This window comes from Rhagoletis pomonella, unplaced genomic scaffold (genome assembly GCF_013731165.1).
Source record: "Rhagoletis pomonella isolate Grant_MI unplaced genomic scaffold, Rhpom_1.0 Rhpom_scaffold_00016, whole genome shotgun sequence".
NCBI lineage: Eukaryota > Metazoa > Arthropoda > Insecta > Diptera > Tephritidae > Rhagoletis > Rhagoletis pomonella.
In genome coordinates this window covers 2,373,377-2,399,328 of record NW_023458570.1, presented here as the reverse complement: position 1 = coordinate 2,399,328, position 25,952 = coordinate 2,373,377, and the positions used below count along the sequence as shown (strand labels likewise).

Sequence of the window (25,952 nt, the reverse complement as noted above, 5' to 3'; positions counted from 1 at the left end):
ATGGGATGTGGGCGTGGTTATTGTCCGATTTTAGAAATTTTCGGCCAGTTGGTATGCTGTGCCAGGACCAACAACTGTGCCAAGTTTGGAAGAAATTGGTTTAGCGGTTACCAAGATATACGCATGTAACCATAAGTGGGCGTGGCTACGCCCATTTGCCAAAATTTTGTAATATTCTTATTTTTCGTCTAAAACTCATTGCAAATATCAATTTTGAGTGAATTATCTTCAGTAGTTACTAAAATATCGCAGTTTTCGTTTTTCTGAAAATTACCGTTATATGGGAGGTAGGCGTGGTTATTATCCGATTTCGCCCATTTTCAACACCATCCGTCCCACGCCCAAAAGAAGTTCACGTACCAAGTTTCGTTAAGATATCTCAATTTTTACTCGAGTTATCGTGTGCACAGACGGACGGACGGACGGACGGACGGACGGACAGACAGTCACCGCTTAATTGATTGCTCTTTTCATTCTGATCATTTATGTATACATTTGTCTATATCTATCTCGATTCGTTTTGCCTGTTACAAACAACCGTTATGTGAACAAAGTTATAATACCCTTGTGCACAAGTGCGCTCGGGTATAAAAACAGAACTTTTGCAACGATTCGTATGAATAAAAAGATTTTCCGTACGTTTGAAAGGCAGTTAAAAAATGCGTATAATTTTCGTCACGAAATTCATATCATAAATTTTGTGTTTCTAGTTCAGCTTTCGTAACTCGAAAATTTTACCTCAAAGAGGTGATTTATTCGATATTAAATACTCTTAATCCTCCCTAAGACATCCAACTTCAGGGTAATTAGAGAATTTAATACAAGAAAACGCACAGAAAAAACTTGTTTAATGGTTAAAAATTTATGACATTGTTAATGAAAACAAATTTTTTTATATGTTATTTGCATAGGAAATTTTAAAAGACACCTTTTAAAATTGAAAATAAAAATGAATTCCTTGCCTTACAAAACGCAGGTAAGACTCGGGCTTGCATATTGGCAAAGAACAACATAAACGTCTTCTTGCTTCCACAGCTTAGCAGTGGCGACTTGGTAGCGGCAAGCATTGAGCTGGACAAAAACAGCTTCTGGGTAGCCTCTGCCTACATGCCCCACGAGGAGGACGCCGCACCAGATGAGGCTCTGGCGCTGGTGAAGGAGGCAGCTTCCAAGAACAAACATTTGGTGGTGACGCTAATGCCCACAATACACTGTGGGGAAGTACTGATACTAGTGAAAGAGGTGAGTCATTATTAGACTTCATTCTAGGAAATAAACTTAGTGCTATGAATTTAGGCTCAGAGCCGACCTTAATAACAAAGAACAGAGAAGAAGTTCTGGCTATAATACTGATTTATGACATATTTGCTTATAATATCAAGAGATGGAGAGACTCGAATGAAAATTCCTACTCTGACCATCGTTACATTGAATATGAAATAGATGTTAGGACCCCCCAAGTCAGCGAGTTTAGAAATATACGAAAGACCGACTAGGGAGTTTACAACAAAGAACTAAGGTCTTTACTGCCAAAGATGCCTCCCTACGACCCCACCACGCGTGTGGAGCTGGACGGATGTCCGGTTGTTCGCCACAGAGGGGAAAAACCACCTTGGTGGACAAAACATTTATCCTCGTTACGGGAATTTAACAGGACACTTTTCAATAGGTCTACAGCCACGAGAACGTTCGAAGGCCAGGAAATCTACAAGGCGGACTTGAAAATATACAAAAAGATAGTTAGAACTGCCAAACGTGAATCCTGGCAAAACTACTACAAGGGAATAGAGGATACAATTCTTGCCAAGTCGTCATGTAACCTAGGCTATGTTAAGGGTAAAGGGAACACATGGACCACGACGAGCAAGGAATCATTAGGTCTCCTCCTAGATCTGACCTAGGTAACCGAATGATTACAAATGCAAAAGTCTGGGCTTATGGACTTATGGTCCATATAAATCACCGGGACCTCATGGTATTTACCCGGCAGAATTGCAGAATTCACGGGTTACTATCTCCCCGTTTATCGAAGTCATTATAAGAAGCCGTCTTAACATGGGCTATATTCCGCTAGGCTGGAGAGCGACGAAAGTCTCCTTCATACCCAAGGCAGGTAGGGCCTCCCACATTAATCCCAAAGATTTCAGACCAATTAATCTCACATTGCTTTAGAGAGGATAGTGGATGAGTACTCACGGGGCGTGATACCAACCAGTAGGCGCTCCCCAGCGCTTTACACTCGCTTGACGGGTTGGTGGAAAATAGCTTATCAGATAGGGAGTATGCTTTGGTTGCTTTCCTAGACATAGAAAGCGCCTTTAGCAACATCAACGCAAGCGCCATTACGGGTGCCTTCGAAGATTTTGGTGTTGACCCTAGCGTGGTTGCTCTGATTGAGACTTTACTAGTCAGGCGGAGGATAATGGAGGCAACACTACAATACGCAGACAGGTCTGCAGAGGCACTCCTCAGGGAGGGGTTATCTGCCCTCTTCTCTGGACTTTGCTAGTGAACGCCCTACTGGGGAGGTTGCCACCTCACTGCCTATGCTGACGACTTGGCAATTGCCGTTAAAAGCAAATACCCAAATACCCAAATGAAAATTTTGCGCTCTAATATGGACATGCTTAGAAACTGAACAGAGAGAAGGGGACTAATCCCCGATAAAACTGAAGTAACTCTCTTTACAAGGAAACATATGCTCCCTACAGGCTCCCCGCTAGTTTTCAAAGGTGTGGAGATTCCTTTGAAGGAGAATGTTAAATATTTATAGCTCATATTAGATAGGAAGCTTACGTGGAAACTTAATACAGAGGAGAGAGTTAAGAAGGCCAATGTTGCATTATACAGATGTTAAAAAGCGGTCGGAATCAGATGGGGATTAACACTGCAGCGTTAACCAGGCCGAGGTTCTAGCTATAAAAGAGCTGGCTGTGTACCTTAATACACATGCCGTAACGAAGACTACGATTAATACCTTCTCGGATAGCCAGGCGTCCATCAAATCAATGAATGCGGTAATGCTAAGTTCAAAGGATGCACAGGAATGCCGGACAGCTCTAAATGATATTAGCACCGTGTTTAAGGTCAGCCTCATATGGGTACCGGGACATAGAGATATTGAAGGAAATTGCAGATCAGATGAGCTAGCCCTTAAAGGTACCAATCTTCCACTGTGTGAGAGCAGAGGTAAGATTGGGATACCCATGACAACCTGCAAATTAAGAATTAGAAATAACATCATTCAAGAGGCCAATAGGTCATGGTTAGGCGAAAATACGTGTACAACAACTAGGCTACTATGGCCGCAAATTGATAGGAAAAACAAGTAAGAGCAGCGCTGTCTTCGGCTATACCGAAGACTTCATACCTTACATGAGCATCTGAAAATTTTACTTTAACAGATTACTGCATTTGAATAAATTTATATATTCACAGCAGGCATAGATAGAGGAGATACATATATAAAAAACCATATCTAAACAATCAGAGGTATGGAAGATATACCTTATATAGCACCAATCTAAGTGATTTTCACTACTGTGTGATCGGTACGTAAACCGGTAACACAATTTAATGGGTTTAGCTTCCTACATAAAGGAGATACATATATCGCAAAAACTGGTATCTGAACAATCAGTGGTACAAGAGATTATGATTATACAGCATAGATTTTGACGATTTTCTCAGTAGACTTTGTATTATTATTTAAAAAATAGCTTACGAAATTTATCGGTTTTAGCTGTCCAAATAAAGGAGTTTTACAGTAAAACCCCTTATCTGAACAATCAGTTGGATGGAGGCAATAAACAGGTTATAGTGACCCGATCTTTGTTAGTTTTATTGTAAACTTTCTGTTGATAATGAGTGAAAATAGGGCGAAATTTCATGTTTCGAGCTACATAGAGGGAGTAGTTATAACAAAAAATCGCATATCTGAACAATCAGTTGTATGGAAGCTATATGTAAAAGTGACCCGATCTTTGTTATTTTCACTGTATATTCTGGTGTTAATGGGTGGAAGTATTGCAAAATTTCATGTCCCTTGGTGCATAAATGGAGGAGTTATAACGAAAATTCTCATAACTGAACAATCAGTTGTATGGGAGATATATGTTATAGTGACCCGATCTTTATTATTTTCACTGTAAGTATTCTGTTAGTAATGAGTGAAAACTGTGCGAATTTTGATGTTTCTAGCTGTATAAATGAAGAAGTTATGGCAAAATATCTCATATCTGAACAATCAGTTGTATGGTGGATATAGGTTGTAGCGACCCGATCTTCGCCATTTTCACTAAAAGTATTCTTTTGATAATAAGTGACAACAGTGCAAAATTTCATGTGTCTAGCTACATGAATGGAGGAGTTATAACGAAAAATCTTATATCTGAACAATCAGTTGTATGAGAGCTATAGGTTATAGTGACCCGATCTTTGTAATTTTTACTCTAAGTTTTCTGTTGATAATGGGTAGAAGTAATACAAAATTTCATGTTCCTAGCTGCATAAATGGAGAAGTTATAACAAAGAATCCCGAATCTGAACAATCGGTTGTATGGAGGCTATAGGTTACAGCGACCCGATCTTCGCCATTTTCACTGTAAGCATGTTTTTGATAATGGATGGAAATATTGCGGAATGCCATGTTCCCAGCTGCATAAATGGAGAAGTTATAACGAAAAATCTCATATCTGAACAATCAGTTGTATAGGAGCTATATGTTATAGTGGTCCGATTCTTCCGGTTCCGACAAATGATTAATACATTATAAAAATACACCCACCTACCAAATTTGATCCGGATATCTCGAAAACTGAGAGACTAGATTGCATACAAACAGACGGACAGACAGACAGACAGACAGACAGACAGACAGACAGACAGACAGACAGACGGACAGACGGACATGGCTAAATCGACTCAGCTCGCCGTTCTGAGCATTTAAGTATACATTTTAATGGGTCTATCTCTTCTTATTCTGGTACTTACAAACATCGGACCAAAGTTATAATACCATTTCATGCTCATGAAAGGTATAAAAACCGAAGAGCTCAGTCTCTCAAGGGAGAACATTTCGACGGTCATGCCTGGTGTAACCGGTCCATGGCTATTTGGTAGGCACGCTTCGAGATTAGGAATATTATCCTATGAATATTGCAGAAGTTGCAGAGATGAGGAGGAGAAACAAACAGTTGAGCACTTCTTCTGTAGCCACACTAAGAAAAAAATATCGATAACGAAAACGATAATAATATCGATAGCAAAATCGATAAAAAAAAATCTATGAAAATATCGATTTCAAAATCGAGTTTAATATCGTAAAAAACACCGATAAAAATATCGATAACAAAATCGTTAACTAAATCGATTACCAAATCTATCAAAAAATCGATTACAAAATCTATAAAAAGTCGATAACAAAATCGATAAAAATATCGATAAAAAGCGATAACAATATCGATAGCAAAATCGACAAAAATGTCGATAATTAAACCGATGAGAACATTGATAACAAAAGCGATAACAATATCGATAGCAAAACCGATAAAAATATCGGTAACAAAACTGATTAAAATATTGATGTGTTGCTTCACAACAAAATCGATGAATATATGGTTTACAAAATCGATAGCAAAATCGATAATAATATCGATAGTAAAATCGATAGCAAAACCGATAGCAATATCGATAGTAAAATCGATAGCAAAATCAATAACAAAATCGATAAAACAACCGATAACCAAATCGATAAAAAATATCGATAAGTTCCTAAAATATCTATAGAAAAGTCAGTTACAATATCGATAACAAAAGCGATAGTAATATCGGTAGCAAAATCGTTAACACAATCAATAAAAATATCGATAATAAAAGCTATATAAATAACGATGACAAAATCGATTAAAATATCGACATCAAAATCTATAGAAATATCGATAATAAAATCGATAGCAAAATCGATAACAAAATCAATAAAAATATCGATAACAAGCTCGATATCAAAACTGATAAAAATATCGATAGCAAATTCGATAAAAAATATCGATAACAAAATCGATAAAATATCGATCATTATAAGTTCCGAAAATGTCGATAGCAGAATCAATAACAATATCGATAAAAATTTCGATAACAAAATCGATAAAAATTTGGATAACAAAATCGATGAACATATCGATCACAAAACCGACGAAATATCGATTATATCGATAAGTCACGACAATCCCGAAAATCTCTAAAATCCCAAAAAAGTTCCCAGATTGAGTCTCTGTGCCTCTATCTATATCCTTTTCTCTACAACTACCTTTACTTTAATCTTTCTTCCTCTATCTTCATCTATACTTTTATCGGTATCCTCATCCTCATCCTTTTCTTTATATTTATCTTTGTTTTTATTTTTATGTTTATCATATTCTTCATATACATATTCCCGTTCACCTTCGCCCTTATATAAGTAAAGTTTTTAAATCTACCTTGGTCTTCATTTTTGCCTTTATCTTTACGCAACTTTGTTTTTGTTTTTATTTTTACCTTTGCGGGTTGGGTACTTAAAAGAACCCGCTTAAGTACCCGCATCGAACATAATTATTGATGAGTTACATCTTAGGCGGGGTGGGTACTTAAAAGAACCCGCTTAAGTACCTCAATGCGGGTACTTAAGCGAACATAATTATTGATGAGTTATATCTTTTTGTTAACTTGCATAAATATGTACATAAATCCTTGAATAAAATATAAACATTTAATAAGTATACGTATTTATTTAAGATTTTTCAATTAAAATACAGTTCATTCCCTAACAAATACCATGTAAACCTAAGCTTAAGATTTTATAGAACACTTAAAGAAAAAATTGCATGAAAATTAAAATTTTTTTTCTCAGATGCGTTTTTTGAGTGTACAGTTTTATAGCCCATTCAATTTTGGTGTAATAATGTGCAAGTTTCAAGTGGGTACAAATTACCGTTGATTTATTATAATTTTTTTGCCGAAGGTGTGTAACGCTGCCACTGAGATTCAAAATATGTAAATATTTTAAGGAATTTTAAAAGAGCTCTTCAAAGAGGAAAGTTATAGGTAAAATGGTAAATGGGATACGAAAAATTGAGGTACTTAGGCGGGTTGGGGAAATAAGCCGGGAGGTACTTAAGAGAGGGATTTTCTTCAGATTACATTCAAAAATTCACATTGTCCAAAAAAGTTGGTTACTTAAGCGGGTTAGGTATTTAAGCGGGGGGTACTTAAGCGGGTTTCACTGTACATAAATACGCTGCGATTAGGTTATAAATATTGCGCCATCTGTTTATCAAAAACCGAAATATGTACTTACGCCCACATACATACTTTTTGTCTCCTTCCCTCACTTCCTCCGCATGCACGTGTTTGCAAAACGATGACGAAGTGATTTTGTATGGGAAATCATTTATGCCCATATATTTGAATCAAATAAACATACTTAGAAGATATTAACCAATACTTCCCATATACCAAACGAAAGGAAAACTCTTGAATTTTTGATTAAAGGAAACAAAAACAAAATCATTCGAGCGGTTTTCAAGCATTTTGGTAATAAAAAAAAATTGCTAATTTTCTCAACAATTTTTCGCCTTAAAATGCTCAATATTTGATGAATTTATATAAAATCTGTACATGATAATATTTTTATTGCTCCAAAGAATCTATGTCCCGAAAATGAAAGTTCTATCTGCAAATCATAAGCTGCTGGAGAACTTTAAAGGCTCAAAATTTACCCCAAAATAAGCCAATGTTTACCGTGCTTTTTACGACAGAAATCGAATTGGTTACTTACAAAAATGAATGTGATAGGTTTGGAATTTTATCTTTGAAATGCCACACTTTTCTTTGAAATTGCTTCATTAGTTCTCGTGCAATAAGCAAAACGCGAAGCTCTAAAAATTACAACTACAACATTTCAGCATAGCCTCCATATTGAAACGTAAGACGTATTCTACGTCAATAATTGAAAATAATAAAAATAACAAAATAGTTATTGAATTAAAATTTATTAGTTAATGTTTTTTTTTTTAAGTAATTCATTATTAATTACTACAAAGTTGCAAATAATGGTGTTTAATATTTAAAAGATTACCAAAAATTGCGCTCATTAATTAATATTCATCATGATCGTTAATCACACTGGTTTACAGCAAGAATGTTCTCCAGATGCCACTATCCAATTCCCATCTAGAATTCTTCGGTGATTCCGAAAATTGAGATAATTTTTTTTCTGTGGATAACTTTTCGAGATAATTGCAATTTACCGTTATTCAGCTTTAAAAAATAGCGGTTTCACTTAATCACGTATATCTTACGAACCAATAAAATAATCCTATTACGAGATAAGGGAAATGAGAGCAAATGAAATTCTCCATAAAACATATTTACAACACTTTTCCATAGTCCTGATAGATTCTGAGAAATTAATTAATTACTTCTGACGCCTCTTGTTTTCGATGCAAACACTCTACCTACTCAGGTGTACGTGGCGTATGAGTGATACTCTTTTCTGCTCATATTTCATACAAAAAATCCTTGCGCTTTTTTTATTTGACCAATCATTATTTTCTTATTTGTTTATCGATTTTCTTCATTAGTAGCTCCGTTTTTTTCTAAAGGAACAGGCTTTAACACAAGTACAAAATATTTACACAGAAACTTTTAATTTTTTACTTTTTTCCCTGTTAAAGTTTAAAATTTTTTCATTTTTCCATCAAAAAAACGAAAAATCTGGAATGATTAATTAATTTCTGAGAAACTATCAGGGCTATCAAAAAGTGATGTATACACGGTTTATAGAGAATTTTATTTTCTTTCATTTACTGTACTGTACTTGATTAAGTGGAACCACTTTGTTTTTTAAGCTGAATAACAGTAACTTGCAAATATTTCGAAAACGTATCCATCCAAAAATAAATAAACTCGATTTTCGGAATCAGCGAGCGGTTCTACATACACACTGATTAGTGGCATCTGGAGAACAAAATCAAAATTAAAATTTATGATCTAGTGTCATTATTTAACACGTCTGATGTAAGTACTACATATATTCACTTACCTTTAACACAAAAATATCCCCTGTTGTGCGATTTATATCGAATTTACTATTTGCTGCGTTGTCCGGGTCGATGCCCTGACCGGTAAGGAAATATACAATACTCATCGGTCTATCTACATCATCGTCCGTGGCAGTAACCTATGTATCGGGTAAATAAAAAATATGGAAAGGTTAACAAGCATAAATCATCTAGCGTACCCAGTTGGGTTTAGCTCGGAAATGATGACTGAAGGTGACGGAGATTTTTATTACATAAATGCCATGATTCAATAATACAAAGTTGGAAAAATATTGACATTTGTGTCAATCGACTGCCTTGAAAGTGGGTAACCATTTCATCCCCTTTTGTGAAAAAGTAGTAGGAAAAGTAGTCTGGTAGTTCTGAAATGCGTTTTTGTATAAATTATAATTATATTTATGAATCAGATTCCACTTATCTACACAATATACAATGAATTAACTTTTTTATGGTATATTAAACATGCCATATAGATATCAAAAATGAAATAAATGTACATTCACACAAAAATTCTGACAAAAGAAAAATCTTATCGACAAATATTCCCAAATATTCAAAACAAACCATGGTTTCATTGAAATTCCAGTATATAGAGCGTGTGTGAATCGGTAACAAAGTTGGCGGCGAGTAAACTTTTGACAGCTATGAGGTGAATAAAATTTCAGTAGCTCATGAGGCTAGTGAAACTTTTGACAAATGCATAGAAAATTTTGACAATCGCAAAGATAGTTGATTGTGTAATTTTTCGTTAGATAAAAGCTTAAATTGTTGAACTGCAATCAACAATGGTATATATTTTCTTAAAATATTAATTTCACTTCAATTTGTAATATTTTATTCCGCATAAATCTGCGGTTATAAAAAATTTACTGCTGTCAAAAAAGATTTAATTTCTCACAGCAGATTGCCAAAACTGTCACACCATAGTAAAAATGTTCCTCAAAAGCTTTCCCCATAGAACTTTGTAACCGGTTCACACACGCCCATATAAAACAAAATTAACGGAATTCAAACAAATTGTTTATTCAAAGGGACTATATGAAGAAATATACAAATAGTAAATATGCAGTTGATATAACGCATATAAATTAATCTTTTAAAAATTATTATATTTATTGCATTTAAAAATTACACGTTCAATATCTTAAATTGAATAACATTTGTTTTTTTTTTTTTTAAATTTTTTAGTAATGTTTTCTACTATTTTCTCCAATCAGTCTTGCTAATCATTATATTGCTTACACTTTAAAAATGTGTGTACATTTGGTTGTTTAAAAATGTAATTTTTATGTAATGTTTTTTACTTTCTTCTCCAATCAGTATTGTTAATCATTATATTGGTTATACTTTAAAAATACGTCTTCAATATCGTAATTTAATTACATTTGGTTATTTAAAAATGTAATGTTTTTGTAATTTTTTTTTACTATTTCCTCCAATCAGTCTTGTTAATCATTATATTGGTTACACTTAAAAATATGTCTTAAATATCGCAATTTAATTACATTTGGTTTTTTAAAAATGTAAATTTTTGGTAATGTTTTCAACTCTTTTCTCCAATCAGTCTTGTTAGTCATTAAATTGGTTACATTTAAAAGTTAGATCTTGAGTATCGTAATTTAATTACATTTGGTTTTTTTAAATATGCAAAGGCTGCACTCGACGAACCCAAAGGCTGCAGTGGTAAAAATCCCTGCACCAGCGAATGTGGACAGACACACACAAGAAAATATCTTTAGTAATATTTGCACTTTCTCTTTTATGGGGTGATATACTTACTTGTAAATATGCAAAGGCTGCACTTTACCAACCCAAAGGCTGCAGTGGTAAAAATACATGCACCAGCCAACGTGGATGTATACACAAATGATCCTGACCTGCACCAGAAAAAATATTTGTTAATATTTGTACTTTCACATTTATTTGTAAGTATGCAACGACTGCACTTGACCAAAGTAGTTCCGAGTGGCCAGCCATATGTGAACGGACACACAGGGATCCTAGTACGCAAAACTTACTTGCAACGGCTGCACTTGTTGTAAAGCACTACTTTTTAACTGACTTCCAAAAAAGGAGGAGGTTATCAGTTCGTCGGAATCTTTTTTTTTTTTTTTTATGTATGTTACCGCATAACTTTGGACCACGTCAACCGATTTCGATAATCGGAAAGGTAGTGTCTCAGAGGTGGTCCCATACTAATCTGGTTAAGATCCGATCAGCGGATCATGAGATATATATATATATATTTTTTTTTTTTATATGGGAGTTGAAGTCGGTTTTTTTTTTGCTAAAAATTACTTGTTGAATACAAATTATGAATAACTCTGATACTCTGCAAAGAAATATGTAAATTATTGTTTTGATTCAAAATATTTCCATAATTTCCAATTTTTTTGGCATACTTACTTGAATTTGGGCAATAATAATATGAATTTACCCGAAACAATCGATGAAAATATCGGCAGTGTTGCCCGTTGAACTTTTTATACGAATAAAATATTTCTCCTCGTATTTTAGTAGTAGTTTCTATAAATCAAAAAAGAAAACAACACAGGCTAAGGCAGAATGCGGAAGCGAAACAACTGCAAGGTTATTTAACCTTGTATTATTGAATCATGAATCTATTGACATACATTCACACATTTTTATGCACAAAAAGGCCTGTGTTGTATAGTACCCTCGGAGCAAGATCTATGCATAGAAGGTCGCGCAATGCGCGAAATAAAAATTTCCTCTCTCTGCGCATATGGTCTATTCACACTTTACTTATTAAAAACAAAATGGCGGATATGTTTACTTTTTTTATAAAAGTTAAGAAGATGGTTATTACAAATGCAAAAGTTGAGTTTGGAAGTTAAATTGTTTTTTTTTTTTGTTTTAATGCAGCATTATTAACAAATATATACGGAGATCTTTGGGAAAGTTTCATGTTTAGAGAACAAGTAGTTCTAAAGTTATAACAATATTGGAATTTGGTATGCAGACATATGTATATGTGGGAGGTGTTTAGAGTAAAGTATATATAAATGACTTTCTAAAAGGGGGATAAATATGTATTCACCTATTATATCACTTGGATATTTAAAACTGTATTTTTTTTTAAACCTTACAGCCTTTAGACCATTTAGGATTGGAAAGATTAAATCATTTTTTTGATCCCGCGATCCTGTTAAACGAAAAATGTTCATTCATAATGAATAAAACTCCGAAATAAACATTCTACCGGAAAGTGCAGCTATACTAAAACAGCTAAGCGAATAGGCAGCTAAACGGAATGTACTGTAGTAGACTAGTTTTAATTTAAAAATTCTATCGTTGCCTTAATCCACCTAATATTAATAATGAAACAAGCTTTGTAATACGAAAAATAATGACAAATATATAGAAGTTGAAGCATGATAAGGCTAAACGTATGGTACATAAGGATGCCTTAATTTAAACTGAAAGAAAATAGTTTGTCTCCTTTAATTTATGCTGAACTGAATATTTGTACTACTGTTTTATATTTTCATTTGTTTACCACGAACGACGTCGGGTGTTCTGCTAATATTATTTAATTGTACAAGTTCCCCTGCTGTAGCGAGAAATGATGCCAAATCCTTTTCAAGGACTTCGACGAAGCTAGTGGCTCAAAATTGGAATTTAATGTTCATAATCCACCGGATTCTTAATTTTTCAACCAATTTTTACCAACAAGCAAAAAAAAATATTTATTTTGGTGAACATTTTTTTATAACATTTCAAAATTTTTTTTGTTAATTTTTTTTGTTTTGAGAGAACCAATACTATTGTTTTCAACTAGTTTTTGTTATGAAATATTTATTAACTGGAACAGAAGAATAAATTTTTTTCAAAATTGCTACTTTTTCTCTCAGAAATCAGGCTCAACTGGTCTCTTGCAAATATTGTAAGCTTTCATAAAAATAAATTAAAATTAATCAAATGAAGTGAAAACTGAAGGCTCCAGTGAATTACGAACACTAAATGCCAGTTTTGAACCACTGTGTAGCTGGGGGTTTATTGTTCTCTTTCAGTGAAACTGGAAACTCAGCGTGCAACACGAACCTGGGCACAACTTTCCCTGTGCTTTATAGATTGTACAAAGATAACCGATTAAATATAAACCTTTAAGTGGGGTGCGAAACTAACTGGCGAAGGTTTTCATTATATTTTATAAGGGACATTTTTATTTTTCATATTCTGCGTTTAAGAGTTTAAAGGACAGTTTAAGAAATAAAGGACACAAAGTGTCCTTTATTTTGAAAACAATTATAAAGGACTGTCCTTTGAAATAGAGGACGGATGGTCACCGTATGCATTAGGCTCACTAGAATCTGTTGGAAAGCGTTTCTTAACCCAAAAAAGTAGCAGAAACTAGCAGCTCTCTCTCATTCTTACGTTTTTTTCAATAAACAGCCTTTTTATCTGCATAATTTTGGTATTTTTTTTTAAATAAAAATGAGGGAATCATTAAATAAGGAAATGTCTAGTTTCTTGTACAATGATTTTGTGGTGTGGAGCGGAGAAACCCCCTTCTATTGTCAAAGGTAGGGATGCCCAAATCAGCACATATGTGTCGCGGTACTTGGCAAGCGCGGAAACCAAAAGTTGTCGGAAGGGGAAAACGAAGTCAACAGAATAGTGAGATTGTATGTGTGACAGTGCTGGATAATGAGTGTGCATTGTGCCATTTTCGCCCCTTTCGGAAGCAGCCGACACCTTCAGCACAATCGATTGATTTTCGGCACTATTTTTGCGTAGCTCAATGCAACTATATTATATTTCTTTCGGATCCGCAATTTTAAATATTTTTTTTACATTTGATCGTATGTGCTTAAACTTATAAAGGATGTTGATATTTGAGATTTTTAAATTGTACTAAATTAATGACAAAAAGTGTAACTTTTGGAGCTTAATTGTACTTTTCACCATTTCCGGCAATGCATTACCTCCAATTTCCCGCAACCAAACAAAACCAATTTTGTTGTCTACTGCAGTGTGTTTATTGTTCAATTCAATGTACAGCTTCAGTTAGTGTAGGCTTAATTTATGGTAACTTATCATTGAGATCTTTTCAGCTGGCCTATAAAGTAATAGTCTGTCTTGTCAGAAAGTCCCACTAAGTTAAACTAAGTTTCATTCAGCGTAGAGTTTAACTTAAATTATACACAAATAAATTCTTGAATTATATTTCACATTTTTAAAAGTACACCCCGCGACAAAATGCTACGGTCACCTACTTTTGGCTATTTATTATATTTTTTATCATTGTCTAACAAAAACTATACAAATAAAGCTTAATTTAAAATATTGGAATAAAATACAACAACGCTATACGCGCATTCATCCATATATGATAAAATGCGAACGTTCGTTATATGGAAGAAAGTGCGCAACACCGCAAACAGAAAAACTCAAAAAATCAATGGTATTTTTTAGACACTTCAAACTTGCACCTTATTATACTAGAATGAATGGGCTAAAAAAATGTTAACCTAAAACATGTCTACAAATTCTGAACAAAAACTGTGAAAATTTTATGAAACTATGTTGCTTTTTTTCAATCTTTCAAGTTTGGATTTATTTGCAAGGTTTTTGTTAGACAATGCGCTACCATTTTATAAAAAACAATAATTAAAATTACTTAAAAAGTTAGTTCATATTAATGAACATAAAATGAGATCACTATTGATAAAATGTAAATCTTCCCGGGAAATTTTTAATTTCAACGCATGGAATTTACATATACTTTTTTATTTTCAACCCACGAATTGCCCAATTACTTCTATTTCTGCAGGATCGCCATTAGGTGAATTGCATTTCCAAAGATTTTTTCAAAATAAATAGCGATGAGGGATATTTCACCCGCCGGTGATAAGAAATCGCAATCACCATAACACACATCACTAATATTACTGTTCACAATCACGTTTATGAAATATAGGTATATCTATTTACTTAAATGTAAACGGATTAAGAATCAAAGTGCTAGAAGAGATTTGAGCGTTTGGTACAAAAAGTATTTTTGATATTGAAATTGTACTTAAAATCGGCAAATTGTACTTTTGTACTTTTTAAAATTAGTTGTACTGAAAAAAGTACAATTGTACTTAAAATATCAACACTGATTCACTGGCGTGACAAAGTACTTGCTGCAGCGATGCCAGATTTGAGCGTACGCAATTTTTTACCGATAATAACTCATGCGAGGGATTTGGGTGATATGTAAATTGCCACACGGTCAAAAATTTGGGTTTAATTTTTAAACCGCGCTGGGACTACTGCCTTTTTTAATTTTTTATAGTCTACTTTTTAAACCAGTCAATCGTTTTACGCAATTTTTAATATGTTCTGGTTTAAATTTTAGTCGAAAAAGTTCGTGGTTTAAAACTCAAACCAAAAGTTTTAATTCTAGTTTCTAGGTTTCATATATCGAAAAGTTGGTTTAAAATCTAAACCGAAATAGAATATGTTTGCACACAGCGAAATGTGGTGTTGATTCAAACTCAACATATGAAAGCACGTTTACATGCGTGGCTGTAGCTGAGTGTACAAAGATGCTTGATTGCTTGACAATTGGTTGCTGCCAAGGCTGTTCGCGTTCAATCCCCATCAGACGGAGCATGAAATTTAAGATCTTTTTTTTATTCTAAATTATGGAAATGTTTGGGTCAAAAACTGTTTAAATTCTAAACCCAACATAGGTGCTCTCTTTAATCTTAATCTTGGAAGGTTTGTATTTGAAACTGAACTTAGTTTGGTCATATATGTATGTAGTCTAAAAATTTTTAAATTAAAACCGAAACTTTTAACCGTGCACTGAGCAAAACTACTTGAGAAAAAGAATTAGTTTAATAGCACGAGTGCAACATCGTACACGTGATAGAAGTAAAACTTCTTAAAAAAGCCCATGTGTGCGCCACATACCCGGTAGAAATCTTAACAAAAATATACTAACGAGACAATCAGACGAATACAGTTGTTTATTGTATCCAAAGTTGGTACCAAGTTGATAAGTTTTTATCATTTCTTATAATTTGCTTTTAATTTTAATTTTTTCGAATACAGAGGATATGATTGCGTATACTGCTAGAAACACAAAATAAAAAACAGAACTTTTGCAACGTTCCGAATAAATAAAAAAAGATTTTCCGTACGTTTCAAAGGCAGTTAAAAAATGCGTATAATTTTCGTCACGAAATTGATATCAATAATTTTGTGTTTCTAGTTCAGCTTTCGTCACTCGAAAATTTTACCTCAAAGAGGTGTTTTATTTGATACACTATACACTAATATTCTACATTAAGATGGAATTCATTTACTAAATAAAATGTGAGGAATAGGTAAATTAAATATGTTTTCCGTTGTTATAAATGTATTGAAATTAATTTATTAATAAAAACGTGAGGAAATGGATATGTATATACACTTTTTACTAAATCAAAAAAATGATTAAACATGATAATAAAAACTTGGCGCTTTTGTTTTGGAAAAATTGGCTTTTTCTGGTGGCCTGATGCCACACTGGCTCAGTTGTCGCAAAAGTACACATACATACACGCATTTTTGCTTGAAAATAAGTGTGTAGTGGTTAATATAGTCAAACCCTGTAGGGAAAATCTCTAGTTCTAAACTGGTGCGCATGTAGTACGTTTAGACCCAGCACTGGTTCGCGATAAATCTCTTTTGCATACAAACAACTGGCGAATTTAACATGGCGATGTCCTAGGAAGTGTCAATTGCCCCCCGCTGCATCCCTTTTTCGATAGTTCCGAACTAGTCCTAAATTCTATAGTTCCGAACCAGTTCTAAAATCGACAGACGAAAGAGAAAAGTATCATGATTTTTCAATCTTTTGGTTCTTCCGTGTGTGCGATTTACATTATTTTCAAAGAAACGTTTTTTTTCAATTTGAAATTAAATTTGTTTGAATGATTGTAAGAAATGTACGTTTACATACCTTTGGCTGTAGCTGACTTTGCAGAGGTGCTCGCTGTTATTTGTTACATTCCAGTTGGCCCCAAGATGTTAGTATGTTAATACAAAGTTTTGTTTTGTATTACCAAACTATGAAATAGCATCTGCGAAGTGCAGAATGAAGGTGCATTTGAACGAAAAAGCCGCCAAACACATATCTATGTAAAGTAAACAAGCCCCCGCTGCATCCCTTTTTCGATCGTTTCGAACTAGTTATAAATTCGACAGATAAGATCTAGTTCGTTCTGCGTCCCTTTTTCTATAATTCCGAACCAGTTCTAAATTCGTCACTTTAGATATAGATTTCTAATGAAAAAAGAGAATTAAAATAGTTTTTTTAAGAGACCCACATTTCGCTGATTTTGAACTGGTGGGGATCTACTTACTATCGGACTGGTTCGTTTTTGGCGATAAAGATCTTGTACGGAACTAGAAATTTTATGCACCAGTCCGCGGTTTCCCTGCAGGGAAGGTATACAATATTTCTGGTGCATATAATTCCGGCTACGCCATCCACAATATTTTTGCGCAGAACCTACATCGCAATTTACAAAAAAAATGAATATTTCAAAAATGCATACAGTGTTGCCGCGAATCATTTTTAGTGGTAGCCAAATTCCTTTAAAAAAAGGGCTAAAAAATACCTAAAAAGTCGTAGTGGCTAAAAATGGTAGCTAAAATTTTGTTACTTACATATACATATATAATTATACACGTAAACATTTTCAATAAGTAATGGTATAGAAAAACAATGAACTCTGGAAAAAAAGCTAATATTTTATCCAACCAAAAACCTTTTTGTATAAAAGGGGAAATATACGACACCAGCTTGCTGGCTCCATCAAGTGATTGTACCATCAGGCTCGAAGCATATAACCAGCATATACTAGCATGCTGGTCCAGGAAAGATCGAAATGATTAGAGCCGAAATTTCATAATTTTTCTATCGCGAAATCCTAATCTTCCACAAACACGGCTTTGACTCATATAGTGAACAAATTTCCGCCAAAATAGTTTTTACTTAGAAAATTGAATTAATTTCACCACTCACGACACCAGCATGCTGGTACAATCATAAAATTTTCAAATAGTTTTTGTAGTCGCACCAGCAGCTGGTACAATCAAACCACAAGAACGAACATACACGGTCAATCGACTTCATGGGCCATTTAACAAATTAAGCATATTAAGGGCCGTAAACGTATATATTTTAAACTATACTTAAATCGTTAATAGATAAGTTAACAGCCCTAACACTTTTACGGTATCTATGTATAAAAACGTAAGGAAGCTACAATACATATATATATCAGTCTTTCTTAGTGTGAAAATTCATCTCTTACATAAATGAAAAAAAAATGAGATCAAATTAAGCATATACAACTTTTTCATGCCAAGTATGAATAAATTCTCCAAAGGGCTAAAAAAAGGGCTAGGGGCAATTTTAAATTTATGTGGCCAAAAAAAGTATTTGGTAGCTAAATCTTGCCACCAAAGGACTAAAACGGCAACACTGCATGCATATAACATGTGTTTTTCGAGCACACGTTTCAATCTAAATTGAACTGTGAAATATATTTGGGAGGGCGAATAAGCGTACAATGTTTTCTTAGAAGTTGTAATTAATTTTTACCATCGTTATGGCACAAAAAAGAGAATATTCAGAAAAATGTCTCGCCATTTATTCCTGATTTTGACGGTATAATTTTTTTTGCTGCAAATTAAAAGGTGCGGTAAAAGTGAAACTTTCAACATTTTCAAAAGCTCTTTTTTTCGAAAATTATTGAACCGAGTTCCAAAATGTGGATATGGATGGAAAGGTAATTCAAATGCCTTTTATCCATTATGTATATATCTATACATATAATAAGTAAACATTTCGAGAAAACCTAAGAAAACGAAATAATGACCTTTTTATGCTTATCAGAACAAAAAAATATTTGAATATAGAGAAAATTTTGAATAAAATAATTCTTTCAATATAGTTAGTTACTTATTTAGAAAAATGCATACGTTTCTATTATAAAATGAATATAATTTCGTTTTTTTTAGTTTTTCTCGAAATATGTATATAACGTATGCAGAGTTGTGAAAAATGCGTTAAATTTTTTAATGCATAGCATTTTAATGTAAATAAAAATTCCAATGCATTAATTCCGAAGAAATAATGCTAATGATTTTTTTTTTGTATTAACATTAAAATGTTTAAATAAATACTATTGCAATAATTTATTGCATTAAAATTATAACAAGCATTAAAAACCCATTAACTAATTTTATTTTGAAGTAAAAATTCTTTGCTGACGTTGAGGGTAGAATTTTAAGGTAAAAAAAGATAGTGACGGACGTAAGGCTGGTTTTCACTATGTCAAGTTCAATGGCATTTGTCGTTAAATAGGTAAAATCACATTGTCAAACGGAACTAAAAAACGGTTTATTGATTGATTTAGATCAGAGTAGGTCCTCAGTCGTGTACATGCGCTGCTAAACTGGCTATCTGTCCGCTTTTGGCTCATACTTAATATATGTAATCGGTATGCATCAACAATCAACACAAAAAAAAGCTACAAAAGCACTCTGCGTTGCATGCACATTGGCTTTCATTTTCATAAAACATCTAACAATGTTTAGAAGAATTTTTCTACAAACACACATAATATAATGAAGCTGAAAAAACTATTAGTAATTATTCCAAGTCCTTCCAAAAGATGTTATTTATATTTTACTAGAAAATAAATTTAATGGTTTTTAATAATGCAAACGAGCAAAAGTATTAAACATTTTAGTGCTCTAAATTTTTTCATTAGCATTAGCTTGGGCAATTTAATGAAAAAAAAATTTCATTAGCATTACATTTTTCAGAATTAAAGCATTGAAATATTCAATTGCATTAAATTTCATAAATTAATGCATTAATTTTTTACATTAACATTATTGCTTTAAATACCATTAATGCATTTTTCATAACTCTGAACGTATGTATAGATACACATATCGAATGGAAGGTATTTCAATTTCCTTTCCAACCATATCCACAATTTGAAAATAAGTTCAATTATTTTCGAAACATAATAATAATAATAATAGATTGGCGCTTACACATATGTTAGTGTTTGGCCGAGCTTCTCCTCCGACTTGTGGCGTGCGCTTTGATGTTGTCACACAAAGCGGAGGGACCTACAGTTTTACGCCGACTCCGAACACTCGGAGGTTTACCATTGCCTACCGAGGGACGACCGCTGTTAAGAAAAAACCTTTTTTCTATATTTTTTGCGATGTTGCTTTGACCAGGGCTTGAACCCAGGTGCTGATGAGTGAAAGCGCGCACTGCTTACCACTACACCACAGCGGCCGACATAAGCATTTGAAAAAAAATTCAATATTCTCCCTAAGACCGAACCTATTAATTTGCCCCAAATATTTTTTATACCATTAGGATCCAAGAAAAAAGGCGGACCATGGCCATTTTTTTTCCTACACTGAGGGAAAAAAATATTAAAATCAAATAGAAACGTAATTGATCTTACTATAAACGTCAACGAAAGTACTGTATATTGGTAAATATTCAATTCAATTACGCGCATATGAAAATGACCGCGTTCGTTCTGAAAAAGCATCCGTGAAGTGAATAATCAGACAAAAACTAAAAAAAATATATATATTTAACCTGCATGTTGCCTGCAGTGGAATTCGAACCCTCACCATCTCTGGATATCAACAAATTGTGGCATGCATCTTTGCGCACTCAGCTACAGCCAGACATATAAATTTGCTTTCAAATGTTGAATATCCATCAACACCACAGCACACGATTTGTACGGATAAACATGTACTATGTATGAATGTGTGTTGTCACCGCTCTCAGAGCGGCGCTCTGCATGCTTGGGGTGCGTATGTACACCAGTGTTGCCATTTTAGCGGTTTCCGGCTAGATTTAGCCGGTTGCGATAGAAAACAGCCGGAGAAATTTCGATTTAGCCGGCAGCCGATTTGTTAGCCGTTTTGCAGAAAAAAATTAGCCGTTTTTAGCCGATTTTGCTATTTGCTTTGTTTTCTTAAATTTCAAATATGTATATATGTTTCCATTTTTGACTAAGCGACCCAAAATCTGTTAGAAATGGCTACTAGCCTTATCGTGGAGAAAATTTTCATGTCAGGCAGGGTTGTATGAAATTGGGCCGATTTCGCTTATTTTTATTTTAAACGAAGAAGGGATTTTCTTCATAAAACGTTTGTTATAAATGTCTTAATTTTAAGTGTGAAGTTTTATTCGCAAACTTAGAAAATAAGAAATTGTTTCACTGTTAAGACACTTAAGATGCGTTTGTGTTTGGATATAGTGCCAACAAACAGAATAAATATTACATGTAGATATTGTCTTCCCAGATAGCGCATATTCAATTCTGCCTAAATTACAAAACATCATTTTTGCCCACTCCCAAAGGTTGAAGGTAAGGGAAAAATTAATATTTTCAAGCACTATGTACACATATGTATTTTTTCAAACAAACTTTTTTGCTGAGAACTTATTTGAATTTCAAAAACCGAATGCCAACTTGAATTAAAGGAACCAACACTGAAGTGAGTCAAAATGAAAATAAAAGAGCACACATTTCTATGTAAAGCAAAACTCTCTGGGAATCCTACGAGACATCTGCCGGTCATATGACCGGTCATCTAAATGGGAGATCTGCAGTCTTTTGGCATCATATTTTACATCAAAATTGAAGGGATTTCTGAAAAATCTGACCAGTTCTTTTGTGTAACTGTGATTTTGCATCCCTTGTCAACATATGGCCTCGGTTGATGTTAACTTAAGGTCGTTGTGTTACTGCCTTAAAATTGAAGGGAAATTTTTACAGCGTCTTTTATGTGTATTGGTTTCTATTTGAGTGTATTGAGAATCGGTTAGTCTGAAAAGGCCTTGTAGGGAAGACAATAGGTTTGTTCGTCGAAAATCCAGCGAGAATTATCACTCAAAATATCAGATAGTAAGAAAAAAAGCTCCCAAATTCTCTCTCATGTAGAGAAACTTGCAATTTTCAGTACGAACGCAAATTTGCAAGTTTTTATGCTAGCTAGTGTCCATGGTTGCATTTCAAACAAAAGAAATTTGTATAGAATTTTTAAAATTCTTTCAGAGGTGCAAAAAACAGGATCTACGTATATATATCTTGTCAGTCCGACTTTCTTCAACATACGTTTCAATCATAACTAAATTAATTAAGTAAACAAGTATTAACTAACATTTTTCATTTTAAAATCGCTCCAGTTTGTAAATTTTTAAATTTAACGAACTTGTTTATTCAAATTGTCGTCGACAAAAAATCCAACCATGTGCCACAATCATATGTTTTTCCTAATTGCAAATTCTAGCTGGCAAAATTATTTCCGGCTCGAATTTGTAACTTCTCTCCAAGAAATAGTCTTTTTACTCGTGATTTATTTAAGTAAAACATGTGAAATTTAGTTGAAACATTTTAGCCGTTTTTAGCCGGTTTTATTTGTCAATTTAGCCGGTTCGTCCAAAAAGTTCTGGCAACACTGATGTACACTCATATATATAAGTTGCGTTCGCGTAGCTGTTAATTGTTCATATTTAACCAAAACTTTCAGGTTTTTGCGTTCGCGTACGCAAAAAACTTGCAAAGGAGGGGAAATTGAGAGAGCAAAGTCACATTTCATTTTGAGGGGAAGCTGCTGGTTTCTGCTGGAAAAATTTTTGCCAACAGCAATTTGCCAACAGGAAAACAGCTGATCAAAAACAGCCGGTTTCAATTTACGCAAATCACAAAATTGAATTTGATGGTTTGGAAGTTAAAAATTACAAAATGCGACTAATTAAACTTGTAAGAAGAAAGTAGTTATTTGTTTAATCAATAAACTGTGTCAGGATACCACTTTGTGATGAGTTTTCGTACGTTTTGAAATTTTACACTTTTGAATGTAAACAAAAATTATATCAGCTCTTCGTCTAACTGGCAAGTTTCTGCAAATTTTCTGTTCGCGTACTGTTTTGGATATTTTTCGCTTGTGAGAGAACTGGTGACATTTTGCCGGAATTTTGCTGTTGGTTCGTTTTTACTGGAGATTTTAAACGAACGCACCTATACTCAGATGTGAACAGTCAAATACGTGCGTAATAAATTTTGTATGGAAATATTATTTTTAAATTCGAACATTTTTAAACGATAATCAAATATAAAGTATTCATTTTTACTATGCATTATTTCCCTCAGTGTAGATGAAGTGACAGCTTTTAAATTACGTGAAGTTAAGTTAATTTGCCATAATCAGACCTTTCCGCGCCTCGCCTCATTGCTGCTACGAGTACGACCTGCGAGCACGATTGCCACACAATTAAAACATTTCTGACCAGAATTTACCAAATGAAATTACCTAAAAGTTACGAAGTCAAAAACAACGTTTTATTATACAGTAAATTGTAAAAACAAACCTCGTTTATTTGCCATAAATAAGACATGGGTACAATAAATAGTTTTGTTAAAAGAAAACTAAACAAATTCATTTCACATATGAGACCATGAGGGCCAGAAGAGCCTATCTACAAACAAATTTTTAGTATTTAATATGAGAAAGAAGGATCTATAAAAAATAAATGCCGTCTTTTAATAAAAAATTTATAGCACCTACGTGATGCTACATATTATAGTAAAACAAAACTAGCTCCCTGTGCCTCGGGCTATTAGCGCTTCGATTCTGGTAATGCATTTTAAGGTGCACCTCAACTTTTTTTGATGTGTCACTAAAGCTACTCTGGCGCTCAAGGCCTCATATAATAACTAAATACATTTACATACGTATATAAATAAAATTTTATTCAATATCTGTATATGTAAGTGTATAAAGAAGAATATAACAAAAATTTATGAAACAAAAAACAACAAATAAATATTTTTGCAACGCATGCGTTTAGAAATATACTTTTCATAAAAACGCGCTTTAAGCTCTTGTCTTTTGAACGGGATCTTAGCCCCAGAATAAAACAAAATAAACCGCACAAACTATTGTTCAAACCTCCTTTTTTCATTTCCTCTATATATGGATCAAAGACCTGTCAATAAGTATTAAACGTGTGGCATATTTCCTCATATTCACGGCTCGCCCTTTCGTGTTGCCCCTCAGACAAATTAGATGTGGTATCACCATATATATAATAAAAAGTATAGATGATTTTGAATAAAATAACATCAGAATAAAATTTCCAGGCTTCACCTATTGGACTTACGGTTGCCAGACGTACTGATTTTATCAGTATAGTACTGATTTTTCAACTCTTGTACTGATTTTATTCATTTCTTCAATCAGTACGTTAATGTCCTGATTTTTAAAAAGGTGAACTGATTTGTACTGAATTTTCAACTCAAACAAAATACTTTAGCATTTTCTTACGGTTTTTACAGACCGTTGGAGCTTCCTTAAACTGTACTGTAAAAAAATAATAAGAAAATAATTTAATTATAGTTGACAAGTTTTAGATAATGTTTGATATGCCCAAGAAATTAATACAACAAAAAGATCAATCGTTTTATGGGCATATCGCCGGGTCGTTACTAGGGATGTTAATTTTTCGGCTTTTTCCGATCCCGGGATTTTCGAGATGAATCCCGGGATCCCGGGATTAAGATACTCACTACTTTTCAACAACTTGAATCGAAAAAATTGCTTCTATATTGTTTGAAAAGCTCTCCTACTATGAAACAAATAATAAATAACTGGGTTTGAAACCTACTTTTTTATTTAATGAGGCGTTGTTATTTTTTCTCTCGGACCGCAGGATTTATTTTGAAGAACTTTGTTATTTCAGAGACATGATTAATTCCAAAAATTATTAAACAATTTCAATGCAATATAGAATAAAAATAAGGGTAACCAATATAGGAAATTTCTTTAGAATTTATAAAATTTAAATTGTTTGGATTCACAAGGACGAATACGTAATTTTTAAGCCGACAAAGTTTGAAGAACGAGATTCGAGGATGATATCGAGTTTATATAAGCCCTTAATATACATACATATATTTTTTTCAAAAACAAATAATGCGAAATTTCAAGGATAAAATTTCAAAATGACATTTTCAATATTTACCAGCCCTTCTGTACCAGAAACCTGTGATCGGACCTAAAAAAATTCTCTGTGGTAGAATCTGGAAAAAAATGTGACAGATTTCAAAAAAATGTGGTAGATCTCAGGTTTTGGATAAAATTTTGTACAAAAATTAAAGAAATTCTGTAAGATTTCACCTAAATTGCAAACTTTTTAATTAGACTTCAGAAAAATTAATTTTAGTATAACAAAGTGCAAGATTGAAGTTGCTAAAAATTGCATTGAATTTTTTCCGTGACAGTGTAAAGCGGTTTCTTCCATATCAAGATATTTTTCGAACATGCAACCTTGCGGAGTGCTGCCAGCGTTTCATTTTATCGCATCACGATGCAGCGAATAAATGTGGCACGTTACAGAAACCGCTACTTGGGATTTGCCGATTTTGACAATTCTCAAGTAAATGTAAACAACGCCTCAGGAACTTTAGATGCCCTGAAATTTTGTAATACTTTCACAAAAATCGCCGTTGTTTTAAATTTTCGCTATTAATTATTTTTATAAATCATATATTTTAAAATTTAACATAATGAAACCACGTTTCATGTCGAAAAATTTATTATTAAGAAAATTTACTATTTTACAATTTATTTTATCCTCCCATTCGGCTTTGTTTACTTTTAATTGAGAAATTTCATCGCCGCCGGGAATGCGGAATCTTGTATTATATCATTCTTGTTACCATATAGTGTTTAGTGTTGGACAATTTTTATACCCGAGCGCACTTGTGCACAAGGGTATTATAACTTTGT

General features: G+C 33.4%; 1 protein-coding gene across 1 annotated transcript in view; it reads right to left on the bottom strand.

Moving 5' to 3' along the window:
- The window catches only part of LOC118749420 (putative neural-cadherin 2), a 580,827-nt gene that overhangs the window by 173,972 nt on the left and 380,903 nt on the right, over positions 1-25,952 (bottom strand). The window contains exon 6 of the mRNA XM_036484223.1: positions 9,080-9,217. Within this exon, the coding sequence (XP_036340116.1) occupies positions 9,080-9,217 (138 nt within the window). The remainder of the gene's footprint in view (positions 1-9,079; positions 9,218-25,952) is intronic.